At 36.5% G+C, this 24,171-nt stretch overlaps 1 protein-coding gene across 6 annotated transcripts in view; it reads left to right on the top strand.

Moving 5' to 3' along the window:
* Positions 1–24,171, top strand: part of cyc (basic helix-loop-helix ARNT-like protein cyc) — a 75,413-nt gene that overhangs the window by 44,022 nt on the left and 7,220 nt on the right. For 3 of the 6 annotated variants that reach the window (XM_033483056.2, XM_033483059.2, XM_033483058.2), the window contains 11 exons: positions 73–144; positions 4,319–4,556; positions 14,169–14,261; positions 16,208–16,325; positions 18,972–19,154; positions 19,946–20,186; positions 21,754–21,892; positions 22,778–22,896; positions 22,975–23,057; positions 23,235–23,395; positions 23,650–23,797. In XM_033483056.2, coding sequence (XP_033338947.1) covers positions 73–144; positions 4,319–4,556; positions 14,169–14,261; positions 16,208–16,325; positions 18,972–19,154; positions 19,946–20,186; positions 21,754–21,892; positions 22,778–22,896; positions 22,975–23,057; positions 23,235–23,395; positions 23,650–23,797 — 1,595 coding nt within the window. Of the gene's footprint in view, positions 1–72; positions 145–4,318; positions 4,557–14,168; positions 14,262–16,207; positions 16,326–18,971; positions 19,155–19,945; positions 20,187–21,753; positions 21,893–22,777; positions 22,897–22,974; positions 23,058–23,234; positions 23,396–23,649; positions 23,835–24,171 lie in introns of all 6 variants that reach the window. The other 3 variants (XM_033483057.2, XM_033483060.2, XM_076523324.1) reach the window with 3 other exon arrangements.

Below are 24,171 nucleotides of genomic sequence, written 5' to 3' on the forward strand. Positions count from 1 at the left end.
TCGTTGGAGGAATAGTTACTTCACGTCGTTATTATAGTCTAATTGACCATCTTCGCTTGTTCTTTGTTTCAGTGACGGTAGTGATTTGTTAGACGATACGGGCGACGATGCCAAATCTGTTCGCACAAACGACGACAGTAAGAAGTGAGTAGAATCATGTTTTTCTAATGGTACACATTTAGAGGCAGGCTTAGTCGTGCTCTAAAGTTAGTTATAGTAAAGTAAATTCAAGTTGTTATCGAAATTGAGGTGCAACTGGAGAGTGGCTGGATCGTTAACGAAAAAGTAATTAGAGAATAGGCGACGAAAGGTTTTGGTATAAGACTGGGTTTTTCAGAAAATCGAAATCGGATGTTCGTTGGATACGCGACACTCTGCATCGCTCGCCTTTACCGCTTGCTGTAAATACGAACGTATGCGTAACATTTAGTATGATTTCCACGAGGATGGACGAGCCAAGTGGATAGTACCGTCACCTTTAATCGGATCGTGCGGCCACGGTGTTCGACGAAGCTCAATTTTGATCCTTGTTGTCGAAAATAAGGATGTTCGTTCTTGCGGCATTTTTTATCCATTAACAGGATTACAAAATACTAAGGTTGATACTTGAAATATGTATGTTCGTTGTTCTTCATAACACGAAGTGGAAAAGTATCCTTTCCAGCACTGTAATCGTAATATCATAGAAAAAAATCATTAATGACCTAAAAATTTCGAAGGATATGATCTCGAAAACATTTCCTCAGTATATTTGTTATGTTCTCGTATTATTGTATGTACCTAAAAAACCATCTATCTCCCGATTGTACCACGATTTCGGAAACACGGCATATTCCCCCTAAGATCATCTTTAACACACGTTAATCTCCACTTGACAACATCGGTTAAGAAATTTTGAATTCAATATTTTTGATATATTTCAATATTTTTCAATATTTTTGAATTCAAATTTTATTCAATATTTTTATATTGAATAATTTCTTTTATTATTTAATATAAAAACAAAATCAGTTCCTTACTACTATTTACACCGACGATCAGACGCAACTAAAATTATATCATTTTTATACTGGCAGCTAAGAAATAATTGATGTTACGGCTTATAACGATTAAATAAAATTACTGTAATCGGCGACAAACACGTGTAACGCGATTGAGAAAAAGTAGCTTGATTAAGATGTGGGGCAAACGTAGACCTGTAATGTTCGATCTAATATTAAATCCACGAGATTCGCAGTGCGAATCGATTATATAAAAGAAGATTCACGTGCAGTTGAAGTTATCAGGGGCTGTTGGACGCCCGGCTCACTCTGTTCCGGTCGTATCGAAGAAACCGCATTACACTGGTAAAGCTTAATCCTGGTCAGAGCGATTACGTATTATTATGTCAGGTGTGCGGGCAAAGTAACTGCCACCTTGACCTACCTTGATTTCTTTGCTCTGGCTTCACCTGCGACGTCATTAATCCGATTCACTCCGATGCCGTGCCCGCCGACACGATCATGAAAAATGCGCCCCACGTCACTCAAGTACGCTAAATCCAACGGGTTCTCTATTAACCTATTGGCCGTAGACGACGAGGAAACTTGAAGTTTGTGTTCACCTATGAAATATCTATTCGTGTTCTGTAGCATGATCCAGAGAGACCTTTGGGCTAATTTCGTGGCTGCAAGGAAGAACGCCGCAACTCACATGTTTTCATTTCCGGGATATTGTCTCTTAAAGTTCTGACCACTAATGCTTCGTTTTATTAGTATTTCAAATTGCATAATTTCTTTTGAGGCTATATAGAATATGTTTTCACGATGTTCTTTTTTCTGACAAATACGTAAGTCCTATATGTTACAGTTCAATTAATGCATTATCTTAAACTTTTGGTGACTGTGACTTGCGACCGATTTTCCTTATAGCCACAGAATTATCATCCACGTTTAATGGATTTTTCAAGGTTGTTCTTAGTTTTCACAGATAAGCTTATGACGAGAATAAAATGTATTTTGTCATAATCGATATATCGTCTTGTTTCGACATCTGCTGAAAAGTAAAGTATCGTTAATTTATCTGTAAGAAACGACGGTGACTTTGTGAACAACGTGATAACAAGAAGCAGCAATCGGTTAATTACTCTACGATAATCATTATCGTCGTCTGAATTAAAATGAAACGGAAAGCTTCAAAATTACGGTTCGAATAGTCACTGAAATGATCTGATTTGTTTTTCTCTTTATTGAAAACATTGTGGTATCATTGTATGATTTTATATTTACTATTATAAATTGCTAAGGCGACACGTCCATCAAATTAGAAGAAAGTGTATCTTTATAAAAATATCTTCGAGAAATATTAATATCGATGAAACTTCGAATATGAATAAAAATCGATGAAGGTATATGTATTAAACGTCCAAACGTCTAGAAAATGATCCATAATACGTGACAGGAAAGAAATCTCGATTTTGCTAACAACTGAGTAATACGATGATTACGTTAAACGATTTGCCCTGCACGTTTTCAGATAATTTTAATCGTCCTATTTGTAAACCTGAAGAATCTGACATTAAACTGTTTCATAACATCCATTGCAACGCAAATTGTGTTAAAATTGCACTTGCTGAGAGGATGTTTTAGATCATTACCATTGCCTTCTCTACTTCATTATTAGTTCTTCAAGAGACATATTTTCTACATCCAATTATACATAGATAACACATAACGTTACACGCAGAAGACATTCAAGATCTACGGTGCAATTATCTGAGAAATGTTAGTACGTTGTCAAATATTTAACTTTCCTAAACTAGAGACATTTCATAGTTATTAGTCATGTTATAAACGTTCTTATAGGTATACTTTTTATTCTGCTGATAAATGCGAAGCTTTGCAGTTTCATAACAAAAACTTAAATTAATTTTAATAATTAAGGATCCTAAATGACTTGATTCATTCACAAATCGAAAGCAGAGTTTTCTCGGACCGACTCTCAGTATAATTCGTCGTCGCGTCGGCTTGCCGAACCACTGAATGCGAATCTGCACTGACAAAAGCGCTGTTTGTTAACTGATTCGTCTTTCATAATTGATTGACGACGCTGCCGGTCGCCGCGTCGTCGAGCGAGTTGTCTGAACCGACGACAAAACGACAGCGTGAAATTTGACCTGTTAATTGGGGGAGACAAGTTAACTCGTCATTTGTGGTTAATAATAAATATCGAAGATTCTAATTATCATCATTTATTATTAGTCGTATGTACATATATTGCTACGATTATTAATGTACAATTAATTAAATTCTTTCATACATCATTAGATATAATTGCTTTACACACGGCGAAGGATTGTCTAAAAATATTGATTTAACTACTATACACAGATAAATTTGTATCTATACTAAATAAAATCATTTTATAATTTATTACTATCAAACATATCAACTTCGCTGACAACACGCTAAACTTCGGACGGTTTCTGTCAGCAAATTCCGTGAAGTTTTCTATTATGGACTCTCCTCCAGTTGCTGTCCACTTGATCGATAAAAAACTGCCAGACATAGGTTTTCAGACGTAAAAAAAAAAGTTGATCGAACTGTGTGTTGAAATAATAAAGCAATGCATTTCCGGAAGGCACAAAAATAGAAATTGTGCGCTAGGTAACCTATCGTTACTATAATTGAATTCATTATAATTTGCCTTTACTAGAATTGAATTAATTATTTACCAACGATTTGCACCTATCAAATTACTCAAAAGCGCCACTGTTCAGAATATTCTCGCATTATCCACTAATATTCCAATACGGTGGAATATGTTAAATACACTCATTGAAGTAGAAATAACCGGTCATGGTCAGACACGCGAATTAAGTGTTACAAGTGCACTGTAAATGTTTGTGTTATACAGAGTTGTCCGTAGTTCAACACAATATTACAAAAGGTTGGACAGAGTCTAACGAAGCCTTCATTTCTTTCGGGGCATCGTAATATCTTCGACGGATTTAAATAAAATAGTCCACAACAATCCATGGTTGCATCGTTATCCTCAGTTCATCTGTGAGACCATCGTAGCAGCAACCTCGAACAGTGAATTTCACGCAAAAGAAGCATAGACAAATCAATTTCTATTTTGCATGTTCCACTATTGTTCCATTTTTGTAACAGCGTTACTTATAGCACCCTCTACATGTTTTTACCACTGGTCCTGAAAAAAATAGTTACAATCTTCTGTCTAAATAATAATTTCTATAGAAAGGGTTGCAAATTCGGAATAAACACTCGATTCTTCTTGCAGATAATTGAGACTTTCCCGTTTCTTTTATGCGTTGCAGACAGAATCACAGCGAGATCGAGAAGAGGAGGAGGGACAAGATGAACACCTACATCACGGAGCTGTCGGCGATGATACCGATGTGCCACGCGATGTCCCGGAAGCTCGACAAGCTAACCGTGCTGAGGATGGCTGTTCAGCATCTGAAAACTATCCTCGGGGCTGTCACCTCCTACACGGAAGGTCACTACAAACCTGCGTTTCTTAGCGACCAGGAATTGAAAACGCTGATCCTTCAGGTGAGTCGAACGCGATCAAAACGTGATTCTATACGTGTTATCAAAACATACCGAACTGGTGAACTTAGTGTTAGGCCGAAAATAATATATATATATTTATGTATAAATAAGAAACTCTGGACGTAGAAAATCGGTTTAATTTATTGTTATCAAAATGTTTGGTACGACTTAGGAGCTTTAGGGAATTAAAGTTTTGTGGAGTATCTTATTTATAATCTTATTATAAATATATATATATATATATATATATATATATTTATTTATGTATAAATATATATTTATGTATAAATATGAAACTCTGGACGTAGAAAATCGGTTTAATTTATTGTTATCAATTATTGTTGTCAATTATGTATAAATATTATATATATAATATTTATACATAATTGATATATATAATATTTATACATAATTGATATGTACATACTAAAGTAATTAAAAAGTGTATCGCCGACATCCAAAAATTTTCCCAGTAATACATGAAAAGATCTCTTTTTAAGTCTGACGTTATTTATAGGATGAATTCAATGATTCCAATTTCCTCTTTTTTGTTAAATCTTTTACGTAAGATCCAAACAGATGACATTTCAAGTTCTTCCATTTTTTATGAGAAATACGATCCCTAGGGAGGTACAGGATGATCCGCCGCTCTTATTATCTAAGATTTTGCTGCCGTCCGTGAACAGAGGAACACAGGAACACAGGAACACAGGAATTCTTTCTGCGTTTCATTAGAATTATCCGGATTTTAAGATGTTTGCCTAATTTAGTATCGATTAAATCGTGAAGTCGTTATCGTGCCCAAGTCGTGACAGTAAACTTTGTAATTGCTACTAGCTTGCATTTTCCTTATTAGTTCGCTTGGCAACTTTTAATTGCTTCGTAAACACAAGAGTTATTATTGGATGAAACTTTTGCTGAACGTGCGTAATCCTCGATCGAAAATTGAATCATATGAACGTTTTTATCAACATATTGATCAGTATCGACATATTTTATTTTTTTTATTTATTTTTTTTATTATTTATTTTATATTATTTTATATTTTACTTTTATTATTTATTTATTTTTTATTTTATTTTATTTTATCAACATATTGATCGTACATTGTATCCAATAAAAAGATATTATCGAACAATCGAAAGGATTAGTCGGTTCCAAAATAAGCTTGCGATCCGATGTCGTTTTGCTGTTAGTTTCCTACGGGGTTTCTCATGCGTCCAGTGAAATCGCCGATCCGTTAATTGGGAGCAACGCGAGAGAAAAGTTTTTTTCCGCCGCGCTCCTTGTAAAAGGCAGTCCGCGGGTCTTTCGCAATCGTTTTATAGCGGGTCGAGACTGTGCTTAACAGTCGCGGCGAACCTTTCTCCGGCGTGCTACACATTTTTCACGAGGATCGATCTCGTGACGAGTGAAAGAGAATGGGCTCGAAGCGTGTAGATCTGCAATTAGACGCCGCACCGCGCCGCGCCGGCACGATCCCAATAATGTGCACGCTCGACTCGCGCGAGTTTTACATCATCGATTATCGAATTTATCAGCGACATCTCCGTGTCTCCGTAAAACCGAGGATCATAATAATAGACAGGAGAAGGGGATTCTCTGAAAAATGGGCGCTTCGAACATCCAACCCCATATCTATAACCTTTTCACAGTAGCAATAACATAATAATTTCATGGTATACAAATTATACGTCAAAATAACAATGGGTATCTACTTTCAAATGGTCTTGGTACATTATCGTTGTGCAAGAATATATGCTATATGCTCGAAAATGTGCTCTATCCTAGAAAATTTCGGGCATTATCACAACAATTATGTGGACTATTATTCTGGCATTAAACAAGAGCTTCAAGTTTTATCTTAACTGATACCGCTTAATTTTTAATACATAAATCGACGTAGTTTGATATTCCATACATAGAAGTAAATCTATTTATAACTTAATGAACGCTAGAACGATCGACCCCCAAACACGAATAGGACACAACGTGTATATGTTACAGTGAAACACCGAAATCTGGAGAATGTCGGCTTTCACCGGTGAATGTCAACATTCACATAGTCGCTTGGTGTATGTCCGAAATATTTGCTAAATACCCTTATTTCTGACTTACACCGGTAAATGTTGACATTCACCATGCACTAATGGTGAATGTTGAACATGTTGGAGATTTATATTTTCTTCTCCGTGATTCAGTCGCTATAAAACGCCACAAGGGTGACGCAACTTTTTCGCCTCTCTTTCTGAAAGGAATGACCAAGAATTTAAAATACACGGTACATTCTACATGAGAAAAGAAAATAATAGTAATAAAAAAATTACTTATGTGATTCAAATCTTATTTATTGCAACAACTTAAACTACTATGACACTTTGAATTGCACAAGAGTCCCTTGCTTTTACAACTGCATTTATTTGTGGAACACTTCCTTTTGCAATGACAGGTTTTGGACCTCCACCAGAGCATATCTGTGATTGTCGACACACACCGGAGAGGGTCCGAATGTACAACAATGTAATGAAATATTCGATCTTTCGCCGACGTATTTGGTATCTGTTGACATTCACCGGTGAAAGTCGACATTCTCCAATTTCGGTCATTCACGGTAACATATACATAGATTACACTTTTAGACACATATAAGTCAAAATTTTCGAAAATGTTACTTCAGGATTGTATACCTTATTTCAGAAATTGCTAGCATAGTATTTAAAGATGAACATAACAAAAAATTAGTCTATGTGTACGTGATCAAGTTTTCTGTGGAAAATATATTTAACACTTTCAAACTCCTTGTCCGCGAAAGGTTGTAAGCATCGACTGTAAGCTACCGTGTAATTCAGCAATTTGAATTCGAACTAGAATTCACAAGTAAATTAGAATTCACAAAAATTCCAAAAACTGTAAGCGATCCATAACACACTATAAAATCATAAAAGTTGCTAATGACTCCATCGCTATCGCGACCTCTTACGTTTAAATTTTGATAAAATTGGATGACGTTTAATAATACTTTAACAGAAAAAGAACTCCAGCTTATAAAATCTATAGACGCATGGAATAAACATTAAAATAGTCCACGTTGATGATCGTATAAATGTCGGTACGACATTAAAAAAAAAAAAATGGAAGAAGAAGAAAATGAATAATACATAACGAAAGTAGAATCTTCAAGCTTTAAAATGAGTCCAAATTTATTGTTTTAGGACTCGCTTTCACGAAATTATAAGAGTTTAAACGACAATTTCTGGATTTAATCTTCGATGAACCTTTGTCCCCGCGTGTTCCTTGATGAAACTTTTGTCAATGGAATTTGTGTGAGATTGTTTCATTAATAAAAACAAAATCATAATTTATGACAGCAGCTGTCACTCCCTCCCCCTCCCCTTATCAACTTTATTCGCCACCCTCGCCTATCACCGAAGAAATCAATGCTCAAATCCGAATGAATGCTTGCATCAGCCACATACTATGCGCCACTCATCGCAATAATTGCGATAAAGTCTACATAGTTCGAAGGAGAAAAAAAAATTGGTAAGTGACGCGACGTGCGAAGAGCAGGTTTCTCGCGGATCGAACCTCGTAAAATGGAACGCAACCGGAGTTCCCTTACACAATAGATTCCGTCACGCGACTGACCGTGTCGGCTGAGCGGCCACTATTTTTCATTGTCGCGAACGTACGTGAATACGCATTTATCTTTTATCGGCGGACTTTCCTTCGCGGTCCGCTACGGCCCGCTTCGGCCGACTCGAGCCGACTTCGGTCCGCGGCGACGAGACGGGTAAAATATCCGAGCGGGTCGACCACGCCCGGCATACCAGCGCAGATCGGCACCGGCTCCATTATTACCGCGGAAACTTTCATTGTCGATTGCCGGCCGAGTTTATTACTCCCGATACAGTGAGCCCGGTATCCGGCTCGGCTCCGCTCGCGGATAAATTAACAATTCGATCGCGCGACGAACGTGATAACTGTAAATTCAGAATCCGTGATCACAGTCACCGATACGACAAAGCCGGACGTGTGTTATTTTTCTCGGCCTCCCCTCCCCCCTACTTCATACTGTTCGTTTTTATTGTCGAGATTTCAAAGAACGATTTTCTTGGCGCGACCTGCGAATTACAGATTTACTGCTGATCGATCGAGCGACTTGTTTGCTAGCTTTGTAAACTAGGAATACGTTGGTATGTTGGTCAGGATGTTGTTGCTACTTAAAAGTATGTCGACTCTATTGCAACTGATTCTGTGACATAAATTAATATTTTATTCGATTATGTTTATTGTTCGATTCTGTATGTGTGTCCTTGGTTCGTAAGCCATACGTAGAACTATTTTATAAACATCAGAATGATGGACAAAATTGATTTTAACGTGTCGGTGTATAAACGATGTCGATAGAAATTGTGTCGATAGAAACATTGTTGGTGATTTCAAAGTAACCCTTCTTTTGCTACAACTTAATAAACCCGCGATCTAGTTGCGGGACACGCATAATGTTGCTTGAAACTATGTAGACATACACAATTGTAATTCTCTCTTTAATATTATTGAACGATGTTTACTGTGAATCCTCTATAATGCTTTTATAACATTCAATTAACACATTTATCGTTCGTCCTATTTCAATTCAATATCGTCGAATTTTATATTTTACTAGTAACAGTATGTTTCTGTGTGACACTTCAATTTCCGTTTCCGCCAATCGCTCCTTAAATCTTGAATTTACATAAGTGTTCGTAGAACACCGACAAACGATTTCGAAAAATGACTTTACAAGAAAAGAATTGAACTGAACACAACTAAGTGCAATAAGAAAGGAAAAGTCAAATGCCAAATATAAAACTAAACAATATAGAAATATCTTAAACAAACGCAGTTAAATATTAAGAACTCCATTTTTATTCAAAACTAACATGGATACAACGTACACTAAATTTTCCCTAATCGACGCTCAGATTGTACACATAAATGGACAATTTGGGAAGAGGAGATACGATTATTCGTGCTTTGCGGCCCGTTTTTATAGTTACCGATCGTCAGCAACTGTAAAAACGAGCCTTACTTCGAAAATTGTACAAAGTCGAGTAAAAAGAAGGCAAATGCTTGAATAATAGGTAACTAATTAAAACTCAGCATATAAACAAGAATTACTTTCAACAATAAAATCTATATGAACATACGGTGCTCGACTAACCCTATTAACATCATTGTCGATAACCCTACGTAGAATATTAAACGCTCCATGGTAATGGAGCTGTGTGTTGATATCGCTGTAGTGCAGGAAAAAATATTCAGAGCGTCCAAGAAATGTAAAAGCAGAATTGAAGCTCATAGCGACCCACTTTCAAACACCAGCAAGTTCAAAGAAGACTTCAAAGAATTCATCCAGCTGATACGATATACCATTAGAGCCTAAAAACAATGTCTAATGGACAAATTGCAAAGTATTTAGGAAGTAAAAAAGATAAAAAGAATGTCACTGATAAGTATCAACGGTCCCATGACGTAAATAATGTTCCGACTAATTACGATAACTGCAATCACCGATGTCCTCCATCGCGTTACGGCCTTGTTGGCAACGGTCACCGGTGGTTCCAGTTGTAAGACAAGTTTCGACGCCACTAACAGCACCGACTGTGGGTCATTGGTCACCATTGCGATAAGATATCTCGGTCAAATACCCGCAATCGTTGACCTCGACAATGTCCCTAGCAATTCGAGTGCCGGTCACCGGTGACCCTCACGGTGACAACTTAAACAAACGCGCATTATAAGCTGCGTCATAAACAGACTGTCGGTATTTATGCAAATTTCAATTTTTCTGTCTAAAATGCGACTGACATTTATGTCTCACTACGCGTACAACACGTATATCAATAAATATATCGAGTTACAGTTACTCACAACATTTGATGTACAGAGCGTACATCTTTTAAAACGCAGTAACTTTTTTTAAAACTAAACTAAGTGACTTGAATTATTTTTAGATGATAGAGAGACTAGTCTACTAGACGACGAGTAAAATGCCTTTTTTTAATTTTGCCATTACTTGGGGTGACAAAAAACTCTCGTTATTTTTAATTTTTTTATCTAAGCCTATAACAAGAATTTTAAAAATTCCTCGGTAACTTATATGCACGCAGAAAATATCGATTTAAAAAACTGCAAATTTCTTCCAGTTTTTAGTCAAAATCGTGATAAGACTGTGATTTTTGTCATCTTTAATTTGTTATGACTCATATCAACATCAACCGATATCGATAAAATTTTCTGCATGCGTATAAGCTACCGAGATCTACGAAAGTCAACTTTTTAATTAATTTTTAATTAATTTATAAGCTCAGATAAAAAAGTTAAAAGACGAGACATTTTTTAATTTTTTTATCATTCCTAGTATAATAATAGCAAAATTTTAAAAAAGTCACTTAGTTCAGTTTTAAAAAAGTTATTGCGTTTTAAAAGGTGTACGCTTTGTGAGTAACTGTGTGTGTTTGCATTATTATAAATTGGATAACGAGAATATTCAACTTTGTGTACATAAACATTTCCTTTTGTATGAAAAACTTTGCAAATCATATTCATTTACATTTGATTCTAGTAAATGAACATTTACTAGTACAGCTATTATTTACTAATACAAATATTTATCAACAGTACAAACTATTAACTGCAAACTGTTGTGATCGACTAGATTGGTTAAAGGGCAAAAACAATTTCCGCGCGAATTCCTTTACGCGTAGTGGCAATTTCACAAGCGACTTGCTAAAATGATATACTACCTGTAAGAAACTATCCGATATCGATAGTAATAACAATCGTTCGTTTTTAGTAGAGCTAGAATCTGGTAAAAACATGATTTGTCGCTGTGGAGCATAACATTGATCATAGAATTTCAGTGCTTTGCTGCGGGATATCCCCTAGCTCTCTACTTTCACCCGCTTCTATCCTCAATCACGCGCAATGAACGGTGACTAATAGTTCGCCGATAACGTAACAGATCGAGAAAAAAATATCCCTTCTAAAAAATCTATACGGAAACATTCCGAATTAACGATGTAAATGCATAATGAGTGCACGATGTTACGATATAAAAGTAAGATCAGTGAGATAGTAACATTTCTACGAACGGTCAATAGCCAACGCACTGCAATTGCACCGATGCAATTCGGTGAGAAATCCAGTTACTCGACGATACAACTCGTTGAACAATGTAAGATTATATATATGTATAAAATAAAGTATTATATAATAACTATATTATATATATTATAATATAATAATATATTATAATAAAATATACTATATTAATATATTATACTATATTAAATATTACTATACTATATATTAATAAAATATACTATATTATTATATTATATATATATTATATATTTTGTTATGAAGACTTTCAGCACAATCTACTAAGACATATTATTCAATTCTTTAAAATCGAAATAAAATGTCTTCCTTTTGATATCAATATTGCACACTAAAACGACACAAAAACTTATACACATGTTGCAATCATTTCCGATGAAAACATTTACACTTATAATTGCGAAATAAGAAATTCGAAACCAGTGTAGGTTAGTAGTAGTAGTAGTAGTAATAGTAGTAGTAGTAATAGTAATGCTGTGGAGCATTAAAAACCTGTAGGCAACATAATTTATACAATATAAATATAAATTTTGTTTCCTACTAGAAAATTATTAAACCTTTGCACTTGAGTGTGGCACCACTAAAAACGTTTAATATCACGTTCAAAAATAATTGTTAGATTACCAACTTTGTTCACATTTAAGAAATTTTTGAAGATGCGACCGTTGTATGAGTTACAACTTAACTTCACATGCATAAAATACGATAAGTCGTATGAAATGGAAATCCTGGGAATGGAAAAACTATTATTGATTTAGAATTGAAATGGTTTCGAGTGCGAAGCTTTGTTAAGAATGAAGTACTTCTCGTCATTGCAACTGAGACTGTAGCAATATGGTGAGGGGTAAAAAAATGTGTTTTAAGAGATGAAAAGTGGGGGTATAGGAGATTGAGGATCAACTCGATACAGAATCGGCGCGATGCATGCTTCGTTTTCGAATGCATCGAATCTTTGATCCGGCGATCGCGATAGCACGATCAACTGCAGCGTGTCAGTCTCGTGTACCCGTGTATCGTCGATCTCGTACCAGGTAAAACAGCTACAACTAAGTGCGTCGCAGTTGCATAATCGGTATCCGCGAAGCCTGCGGCGATATATCTTCGGCCGTATACAACATTCATTAATGTCACTATCTACTTCTACGTGCGCGGAGCTCTTTAATCCGTCGGCACGGGAAAGATTTACGCGCGATCGAATTTGGCGTTTGGTTATCGAACATTTGGCTTCGGAATCAACATTCATGACTTTACACAAGATTTAGGTTGTAGCCTGCAGTCGCGCTAATATTTATATCGATACAAGAAAGATCGATTAACGATATAGAGATCGTGGATCCTTTAAGTATCTATGAAGTGTGAACATTTTTTGATGAAAAAAAAACGTATGCCTTAACGAAAATGAATAACTCTTCTATATTTTCTTTATCACGATGTTTTAGCGAATTGTACAGATTCTCATCTGCCTTAGTTTCAATGAAAATAATAATTGAGAAAGCGAGAATTTGCACTACGTTCCAGACTCCGATTATCAATTTGTAAAGCTTGGCGAACGATCGAGTAACATCGCAGGAAATGGTAAAGTTTGTGTACTTCGCTGACACATATCCTTTTCTTTAATCGAATTCGCTGTTTCTCGCATAGGAAGCAAAAGATCATTCTTGACCAAAACAAAAAGTTAACTTTTTGTTCGATATGCTATTACGTATTTCTTCATTTTCAAATACTCTGTATCGATTTCTTCTCATTTTCATAAACGAGTCTGGAGCAGGAGATAGCAATTGCCATGTTTATTGAAAGAAAAATCTAGTTTCGTCTACCGTATAATGTACCCCGTAATCTTATTGCGCCACTGAACGGTTCCGACGTGCAATGTGGAGAGTAACTTCGAGTCTTACATGTCTGCGGTTGCAGTAAATGCATAAAATCTGTAGTTTGCTAGCGATTGTGGCAAAACATCTTCATTTCCTCACTTTTCATCGCTTAGGTATAAATCTTGTAAGATAACTTTAAATGGTGTTCACCTCAATGAAAAGCCTAGAAAATCTGTTGCAAATATTTTGTAACGAAAATCTTTTGTAACACGAGACTTCGATCCGCCAAGTGTCTTGTATTATTGTAATTTCGTAAATTATTTTGTCGACAGACTGGAAACGACGATTCTTTCTTCTCGCAGACCGCGTTCCGTCTACGAAACAATAACACAATTTCGAGAATCTCTATCGTAAGAACACGGTAGACTTAACTGAACGGACATCATCTTATTTCATGTTGTTGAAAGATCAAGTGTCCTCTTTATGTGAAAAACACCCGATACTTCTTTCCCAATTTTTATTAATTCAAACGTTGTTGAACCATGAGCGATGATGATGTTCATTACTGCAACACCTGTTACGCAATCGCAGTATTTGATCCTGGTGACGTAATCAAAAGCGGCTTCTCCTGTTTCAGGCCGCAGAGGGTTTTGTCTTCGTGGTGGGCTGCGATCGCGGGAGGATACTCTACGTGTCCGAGTCCGTTCTTCAGACACTCAATTATTCTCAGGTAACCGACCACACGTTTACTTCCCAATAGTATTGTTCCTATCATTATTGCTTATTAGGTGTGTGCCAGAACCCGAAATATCGGATCAACCCGTTTGCATCATTGCAAATCATCACCGAACCGCGACTGTCAGCTATCACCAAGCGCGGAATATTTCGCGAAGCTCGACAGTCGACTATCACCAAGCGCGGAATATTCCGCTAGCTTACGTTGTTCTTTTTTTTGTATTTAGTCGGAAAATATCTTTTAGTTGGGACAGATCACGTTTAATCATTTGTGAGAGCGTTTCAGTTCATTCAGTTTAATATACATCAGTGTATTCTAAAAGAGTTTTACTTTTTCTGTGAAAATCTTTCAAACTGTCACTATGAGTAAGTGCTTTCAATCTATATTTAAATTCAAGAAATCCGAGTTTCGAAAATTATCTTACTTTATAATATAATTTAAGTAAGTCAATTCGCGACGGGAGACAGTCTTCAAATGCCATGTTTGTGATAAAGCATTATGTATTGACCACTTTAAAGAATTTCACGAACGTTAATTTATTAATATGCTCATTTAACTTAAATAAATTTATTTTATTATAAAAAATATTTGTTTTTCCTTTTGTATGAAAAAATGTAAAATGCGATATAACACTGTATATCATCGTGATAAGATTCACTCGTCAGTTGAACGTCGCTGATGTTTCGATGCGAAAGCTTGAGTAGAGCGATGATGCGAATGGGTTAAATCGAGGACACGAAATTTTTTCGGGATCGGCACGGGTACTCGAAAATTTCGAGATTCTCTAATTGATCAGGATTCCCGAAAAAGTCGGGATTCCCGGAGATTTCTCACGAAATTTTCAAGATTCCCGAAGGAATCGGGTTTCCCGAAAAAGTCGAAATTCTCGAAAAATTCGAGAATCCGGATATTCGTATGAGAACATTCCTCATAATGCTGTGCATAGTTATTACTTATTTGTACACTATCCCTATTCCACATATTCCGAATTGTATAATTTTATAATAATTAATAAAATAAGTAAAAAGCAAAGTAACATAATTTTCCGGAAACATATATAATAAAAAATCTGAAGTGATGAATGTATTCGTTAAAATGCATATAAACAGTCGGAAATTCCGATTGTATTATTATCAAATTATACAATGCGGAGTGTATGAAATAGGAGTAGTGCACAAAATAAGTATATGATAAGTATGTACAGAAACTTGAGGAACGGTAGCCGGATTCTCGAATTTTCTGAGAATCTCGACTTCTTCGGGAATCTAAAATTTTCAGGAAACCCGATTTATTCAGGAATCTTTAATTTTTCGGAAACCCAACCCGACTCGGCCGATCTCCTCCCAATTCGTCCCGACTATCGAGTTCTTGATATTTTCGGATTCCCGCACATCCCTATTGTTCATTGATTTTTGTTTCGAACTGTTCCGCCGTTCGACACGGAAGTTTCTAAAGGAACTTCGAAGCAGGAAAGCAAGGAACTTCGAATTGGCATCCATAATGTATAATTCTGTAAAATTATAATCAATTATACAAGAAGATTTTTAGATTGTATATCACTCATTCTTACTTCTCAAATTCAAAAAATTTGATTTCATTTCGTATTTTAAATAAACATATAAAGAAATTGTGAACAAATATTGAAATTAAACTTCTCCAGCACAAAATTGAATAAGAAAATTGATCTTAGAAATTAATTTTACTGCAGTAATTCCAATAAACTGAACTTGGTCGTATTAACATTTAACACGTCATAAAAGTCACGAAGCGTAACTTTTAATAAATCAACTCACTTCGATCAAACTTTATAGTAGTGTACTATTAATACATCTTTTCGCCGCCATGTTTGTTTCATTTATAAGCAAATGCTGGTTGATTTTACAGTGGTTTGCAACGAAGCTGTAGAATATAGTTAAATATAATTTTGTATTCTGTCGCAGGGTGATCTGTTGGGTCAAAGTTGGTTCGACATCCTGCACCCGAAAGACGTCGCCAAGGTGAAGGAACAATTATCCTCTTCCGATCTCAGCCCACGGGAACGACTGATAGACGCAAAAAGTACGTGTACACGTCGAACAACTTATTTCCTTCGTCCTCTCGGCGGCAAGCATAATATTCATTTATTCTGCATTTGTCCATGGGAGAAGAAACGTGTTCTTCTAAAGACATGTGCAACATTTCATTGGCTGTCCGTTCGCTACGGTCAACCAAACGCTAAAAATTAACCCCATCATGGTTTGCGGCTAGCTTCATCGACTTTCTACCGGAGAATCCATTAATTATGACACCTTTCGACATTCTCCAGGCCGGTTTTACTGTGCCTAGTGATCCCGCGGTGCATTTTATGTCTGATAAATGTCAGTAGTATGGCAGCGTTTGCCTGTCGATAAACATCTCCGAATTAACGCCAAGGGATAAGAACATTGCGAAAGAAACCTGTGTGCTTGCGACAATCGAGAGATCCACGGGATCGCTGACTTGTGCAGCCGAAAATGATCGTAAATTCCAAGCTTCGATATTTCAGGGTGAGAATCTCAATAACGCGAAAGATCGAATAATAAACGATGACACATTATAGCTTTAGTAATCCGGTTCGAAGCGATGGTTTATTATTTGTTTGAATAAAATAAAAATTGACAGAGATACTGCTATTGCAACGAGCAGAATTTTCCACGCCGAATTGTCCACGTGTCGGACAATTTAATTGGACTTCTCACTCTGTGTTTTGCTTTGCGAGAATCTTCAAGATTAAATTCTTTTCGTGTATGCTGAAAGATTTAGCACGCGCCAATCGAATTGTTAACATTCGTAAGACGACCTTTTCGCTCGTATACCCGAAGATGTTCGACGTATCCCATATCCGCGATGGCTGATTTGGCCAGAAAAATGCGACACGCAGCACGCGCGTATTCCTCCGAGGAATCTCGCCAGAAACTGTTCTACGACAGCACGTGCCGATACCGATACGCGTGATCGTGAGAAAAAATACTCGCACGGAAACAAATTGCGTAACGCTTTTCGACAACAGTATTGGCATTTGCTGCACACCAAGTGCCGTATAGAAAATCAATCAATAATCCTGCCGTAGCAGAATTCGTACACTCTCTTTGACCTTCGAAAGGAAAATCCTAGGACAATACTTAATCCATTAGCGTTTCACGTTTTGAATCGACTGTTTCCATTTCATCTACTATTTTCCATTTTAAAGACACACGTGCAGTTATCGACAACTTTACGTATCGTTAACATTTAACCTTTTAGGCACGACGCGCCACTATAGTGGCTTTCGCGGATGTCATCTTTCAGAACGACACGCCACTATAGTGACTTTCGCGGATGTCATCTCTCTCGACGACGCGCCACTATAGTGGCTTGCTCTAGTAGCTCACTCGCTCATCGTTTGAATCAAATAATCGTCTTCATATGCATTGTTTCACACTCCTTTTGTCTTCACATCGATTTACAACAGCCTACAGGGTGTCCGAAAAATATCTCGCAATCCGGAAATGGCGGGTTCCTCGGATCATTTGAAGCAACTTCTTCCTTTACAAAAATTTTCCCCGAGGCACCGTTAACGAGTTATTAACGAAAAACAGTGACCAATAAGAATCGAGTACGGCTAACGCGAGGCGGCCCAGCCAACCAGCGCACAAAGCCCAGTTCCGCTCATTGACTCGATCGCCTCGCGCCAGCTGAGCTGGGATTCGACCGCCTCGACCGCTGGCGCCGCTGGCTCGGCCGCCTCGCGGCAGCTGAGCTGGGATTCGACCGCTCGACCGCTGGCGCCGTTGTCTCGGCCGACTCACGCCAGATGAGTTGGGATTCGACCGCTCGACCGCTGGCGCTGTTGGCTCGGCCACCTCGCACCAGCTGAGCTCGCCTCTCATTGGTCACTGTTTTTCGTTAATAACTCGTTAACCGTGCCTCGGAGAAAATTTTTGTAAAGGAAAAAGTTGCTTCAAATGGCCTGAGCAACCCGCCACTTCCGGATTGCGAAACATTTTTGGGACACCCTGTATATACAGTATCAGACTCTGTACAATACACATCAGACTCTGCCGTCCAGAGAAATAGCCTCGCGCAGAATTCAGCCGTACCTAAAAGGTTAAATCTTTAATGTTTTAATCTTCCGACTACTGAAACGCAGCCACCTGTGCCGGAGTCATTTATGACTCAAACTGATATTTTACTAAACATATTTTTGTGGTTCTCTCCGGTCTTGCTCGCCGTGACACCGGCACAATAAACAGTGGGTTAATAAATGTACGATTTATTGAATTAAAAACACATATTATAATGAAGCATATAACGCATTGTTTACATAGCAATATTGTATTATTCACTTGTAATCCGTAAGGAAATCAGTATAAGTACAGAGTAAGTAAGTAGTGCATACGACAAATAAAAGAAAGTAATATAACTTATAACATTTCAAAGAAGACGACCCCAATAGTTTGGCTATCAGATCCGAAACGTTAAGCTTTAAGTATGGCCGAATTTAAATTCGAATTTCGCATGACTTAATGCGATTCTTGATATTTTGTTAGATATAAAGTAAGAGAGAATACTTTTTGATTGTCAATCATTTGAATTAGAAAACCAAGCCAAAATGATCTGCAAGCTATTCAAGATAAATAGGTAGAAATAAAGAAAAACATTTTAAATATTTTTCAAAATGTAAGAGATTACTCCTTATTGTTTCAGCAATGTTACCAGTAAAGACAGATGTGCCCCAAGGCGTTTCAAGACTCTGTCCAGGTGCGCGGCGATCCTTTTTCTGTAGAATGAAGCGAAAAGTGGAAAGTGCTCGCTGCAGTGATTTACAGGTGAAAGAAGAAGCTGACACTACCAGCGGGTGTCATCGTCGGAAAAAGCAGCAGAATATCGGTGAGTGTTCTATCAATCATTTCTAAAAATAATCGTATTGTAGGTTTTCAATCATCATCCTTGTTCCAAAAATCTTCCACTTATTTCTATTGTATAATACTTTGTATAACACTTAATTGTAAGTATCTGTACTTGAGAAATATCGAATATTAAATATCGAATTGTTGGGCGAGAGGCGCGGACAAAAGCGGGAACAAAAGACCTTTTTATTTGTAAAAAATACTTTCTAAAAGGAGGAAGGAGAAGGGTCTTTCGTCGGTCCAGTTTTCGTGTTTGACGAATCAAGCGGCAAAAGATTCGCTTCGGGATCTGAGAAATCACGGGGATAGAGAATAAATATCTCAGGAATGGCGAGAAAGAGAATCGGCGGTATACGAATTCTTTTGACAGAGAACTTGACTACGCGCCCTCGCATTTTTCATTTCAAAAGATTGCTATTTGTTCAACAGCCTGATATTTTAAACTTATTTCGAAGATCGTTTTTATCTGTTTTACGCGGACGCGAAAACATTGTGCAGATTTAATAAGTTCACGTCGCAGAATTGTTATTAATTTTACAATTATTCTATTATTTTTGTCAAGAATGTATAAAAGTATCGGTAGAAAACACAATTTCCTCCATGACAGAAAGTTAATCTTACTAAAGTATTAGGGGGGCCGGAAAGTTGTGTCGTTTGTTTACATTAAATTCAAACAGAGAAATATGCGCAGAAACGACATTACTTTCCGGTTCCCCTAATAGTTTTTATTCGTTATGGACAACGTAAACAAAGGACAAGTTTCGTTTGCAGATTGGAAATACTGCGTAATCCAGTGCACCGGGTATTTAAAATCGTGGGCACCTGCGAAAATTGATCTTGAGGAAGCCGAAGGCGATGGCGACGGGGACGCGTGCAATTTGTCGTGTTTGGTAGCAGTCGGCCGATTACAGTCGACGATATCTACATCATTGCCGAAGAAGCCACGATTGAGGCCTATCAAGTTTGTCTCGCGACACGCGATGGATGGAAAATTTCTTTTCGTCGACCAAAGGTCAGTATTCGCACAAACTCTATGATTTGCTTCAAGTATATCATATAGTTACGCGTACTTTAACACGGTCGCTCCTGTTCCGTGCATACTTCACAGATCGCGCATAGTAAAGAAGATTGAAAAAATAATTGATAATAGTAATCTTAGCTTTTTAAGTTCTGCTTGGTTACTTTGATATCGTTTAATTCTTTCGCTTGCTGTTCAACATATTAATGATTGTCCTTATACATGACAAATGCAGAGAAGGTACATGGTATCGTAACATTCGGATTGTTCGTTTTACTTGTACCTAGAACTAATTTATTAACAAAACAACGAAGGAAATGCTCGCTTTGCGATTCGAACTTCATAGTCGCGTGCTCTACATACATAATGTTACGACATCCATACATAGCGTTCGTTGTCTAGTGTTGATTAATGCATTCGGGTTCTCCTTTCCTTCTGTCGTTCCATCTCATTTAGTCACACATCATTTATAAGCTGATCTTTTTCTTGTCAAATCATGAATGCCTAGATTAATTTATTCTCCACCATAATAGACTGCAGCTCCTTACCCATTTAACAACGTGCAATGTCGTACATGTGCGGAAACCATTTTCAAAAAGCATTATGATTTATGTCGAATATAAATTATTACATTTTAATCGTACATCTCAATTTATTTGTAGTTTTTGGAACATGTTTTCACTTATTTTCTGTATTACTGACTAGGCACACACGCACACACAGTGAAAGAATTATATATATATTATATTATTTTAGATTTCAGTTATTTTCTTCTTCGAACGTGGACTTTTTTTTTCGTAGTATAATTTAACATTTGCACCGACTATGTTAATTGCAAGTTATTACACAACATCTATTAATGACCTCCGCCTTGTCATTACTCTCATAAGTAGTGTTGCAATCATCACTGCTATTATGTAATTTCCAATTCTTGTAATCGAATTCCCAATGAGTGGCGTAAACCGCTATTTCCTTGTAAAGAGTTGCAACGTAGTATCAATGTTCAATTTGATATAAAAAGTATATTATGAAAGTACAATCTATACACGACAGGATGATCAGCAAACTGGCATCCCTTTCGGGGATGATTTTAACTTAAAAAAATAAAACGAAAATCTAGAATCAACAATTAAGGCTTCGTTTTTAGGAAAAATGAGTTTTAAAAATAATTCTATAGAATAGGAATCAACTGGTGTGTCTGATCATGGTCTACCAATTCTACTTCTTGTCATTCTGTGAGCTTCCACATCTCGAAAACAGAGCCTAAAATAAAATGTTATATGGAACATATATATCATATATTATATATTATATATTATATATTATATATTATATATTATATATTATATATTATATATTAATTTCAAGTCATATATATGTATATATTGAAACCTATAAAGATATAGTATACTATATCTTTATAGGTTTCCATAAAGAAAAAGCCAATTTAAAAGAAAACCACATCTTAGTTTATCAAAAGTTTTCTATAAAGTAACTAGTGTATTTAAATGATTGCAGTTGAATAATCTAACTATTATTTAATAATATAACATATTTCCAGGGCAACATTGGTTCTGGGTTTCCTACCGCAAGAATTGCTAGGTACAAGTATGTACGAATATTATCACCACGACGATATTCCTCATCTCGCGGAATCTCATAAAGCTGCTCTTCAGGCCTCAGAATGCGTCACCACGCAAGTAAGTTTCACTCTGTGCACATATTAAAGGGTATTTAACTATAGAACAATAATTTTCACCGAACCTCCTACATATATATGTACCATGTATAAAGCAACTGTGTACACTATAAATGCGCGAATACATGCAAAATGAGAGAAGAAGAGAATTTTCTATGTCTTTGAATTGCAAAGGTGCATTTACCAGAACAGAATAGCATTATAATTTCTAAGGAAGATTTGAAGTAAGCAAATTGTAGATGCATCTACTCAAAAAGAATTGACGAGCTGTTGTTATTTATAAAAATTTTCGTATTCATCAATTTAGCATTCAATAACAGGTATTACATAGACATTTATTTCCTCTGTTAATCATTTTCTTCAGAATTTTATGAGTGCTTAAATAAATATACTTTGATTGTAAAGTGCGACTGTTATGAATTGAATTGCACAATTTGATAAGCAAAAAAATGATATTCTTATTGTCATCCATTCTCATTAAAACATGCATTATTAATACGTTGCAGATACATGTATTTGTAATTTATTAAAGCTTTAGACAAGTACTTATTCGAGTCTCATTTTTAAATAACTAAATCCACTAATAGAAAATCTCAAATTCTATCTCCTCTTAACTTTTTTATAAAAGTTCATCGATAATTATAATATCTTTGAGTAATATTTAATGATTAAGCTATTGCATCTTTCTTATACTAACTAATTTCCAAAACAAAAATTTAAATATGAGTATAATGTGCTTTGCTGTAATATTAATGCACGAGTATAGATAGAAATGTAAATCCTACACATTTTCTAACAATGTTAACTCGGAAGTACTAATGTCTAGAACTGAGAAAGTTAGGAAGCAAGTTACAAACATAACTAGCTACAAATTTCTTTGTTATAGATATACAGGTTCAGAACCAAGGGTGCGAGCTTCGTAAGGCTACAGTCCGAGTGGAAATCTTTCCGAAATCCGTGGACCAAAGACATCGAATATCTTATAGCTAAGAATTCAGTTGCTTCGTAAGTATGAATAACTTACTTAGTGTACAAAATATAATTATTCATGGAATTTATATTCAATATAATTATTATATACAGCTGTGACTCTCGATCAGCCACAAATAGTGGAACCAGGTCTGAGGACTCCAGCGTTCAAGGAAATTATGACTATTTCACGCAAAGTAAGCACTTTATCATAGAGACGTTCTTTTATCTGTGATCGATTACTTCTTATTCATTTATTATCTATAAAAACGGCATCGATTTGAATGAAAAATATGATCCGAGATTAATAATCGCCCACTTTTAATTCTTGCAAAAATTCTATCAAACTTATTTACAGATCTCGTTTCTTCCAGGTAATGGTGGATTAGAAAGATTGATCTCAAGTCACATAGAGGTAAGTAAAATTGGACGACAAATAGCGGAAGAGGTTCTGGATCTTCAAAGGCGCGGGGATGACTCTTCTTCTGGCAGCAGTCCTGGCCCAGGACCAGAGCCATCTCTGATGAACACCGAGGTAGTTACATACGTATTAATTATCCTTTCTGCCAATACCAATTAAATTTTGCTCAAGCTCATTTTTCACCTACACCCTTATTAAACTATAAAAATAATCTCCTCTGATCTTACACGTGATCTTCTTACAAGTGATTCTAAAACTGATCAAAGTAATAATCGAATAATTCAATTCCGTAGACTCTTCACACTTAGGAGACTCTTAATCTATTCATAATTTTTGTCTGTCTTCTAATAATGAGTTATTCTTTTAAGCCACAGATAACTACGACAGCATCGCCCGAGAGATTTCAGGATGTGGCGCAAGTAACTAGAAGTAGCAGTAACAGTAGCAGCAATCCAACACCAACTTACAACCACATAGCAAACAACTTGCAGCTGAACAGCATCGCGAACGACCAAGGTCATAGCTATTACTGTCTCTAAGGAGTCGTTTCTTGGTGTGTAGTGCGATCGCCGGATTTACGAAAAAAGAAAAACGATTTGGTTGCTCGAAGGAAATTTTATACCGGGTCCACACTGTTGTTCGCGAACAGTTCGCTAGCAGTGTGGACACCCGCGAAAAGTGAACAGCGAGCAGCGAGTTCCTCAGCGAACAGCAAACACTGTTTGTTCGGGAAGCGGTACATCAAAGGGACTGCTCGCGAGCTCGGAGTGTATTTGGACGCGTTTGTAACTGACCATAAAGTCAAAGCGAACAAGCTTATAACTGTTCGCGAGCTCCAATGCAAACATGCCGATGTTTTCGGTGGCGACCAGCTCGCGAACTGTCTGCAA

Source organism: Megalopta genalis, chromosome 6 (assembly GCF_051020955.1).
Source record: "Megalopta genalis isolate 19385.01 chromosome 6, iyMegGena1_principal, whole genome shotgun sequence".
Taxonomy (NCBI): Eukaryota; Metazoa; Arthropoda; class Insecta; order Hymenoptera; family Halictidae; genus Megalopta; species Megalopta genalis.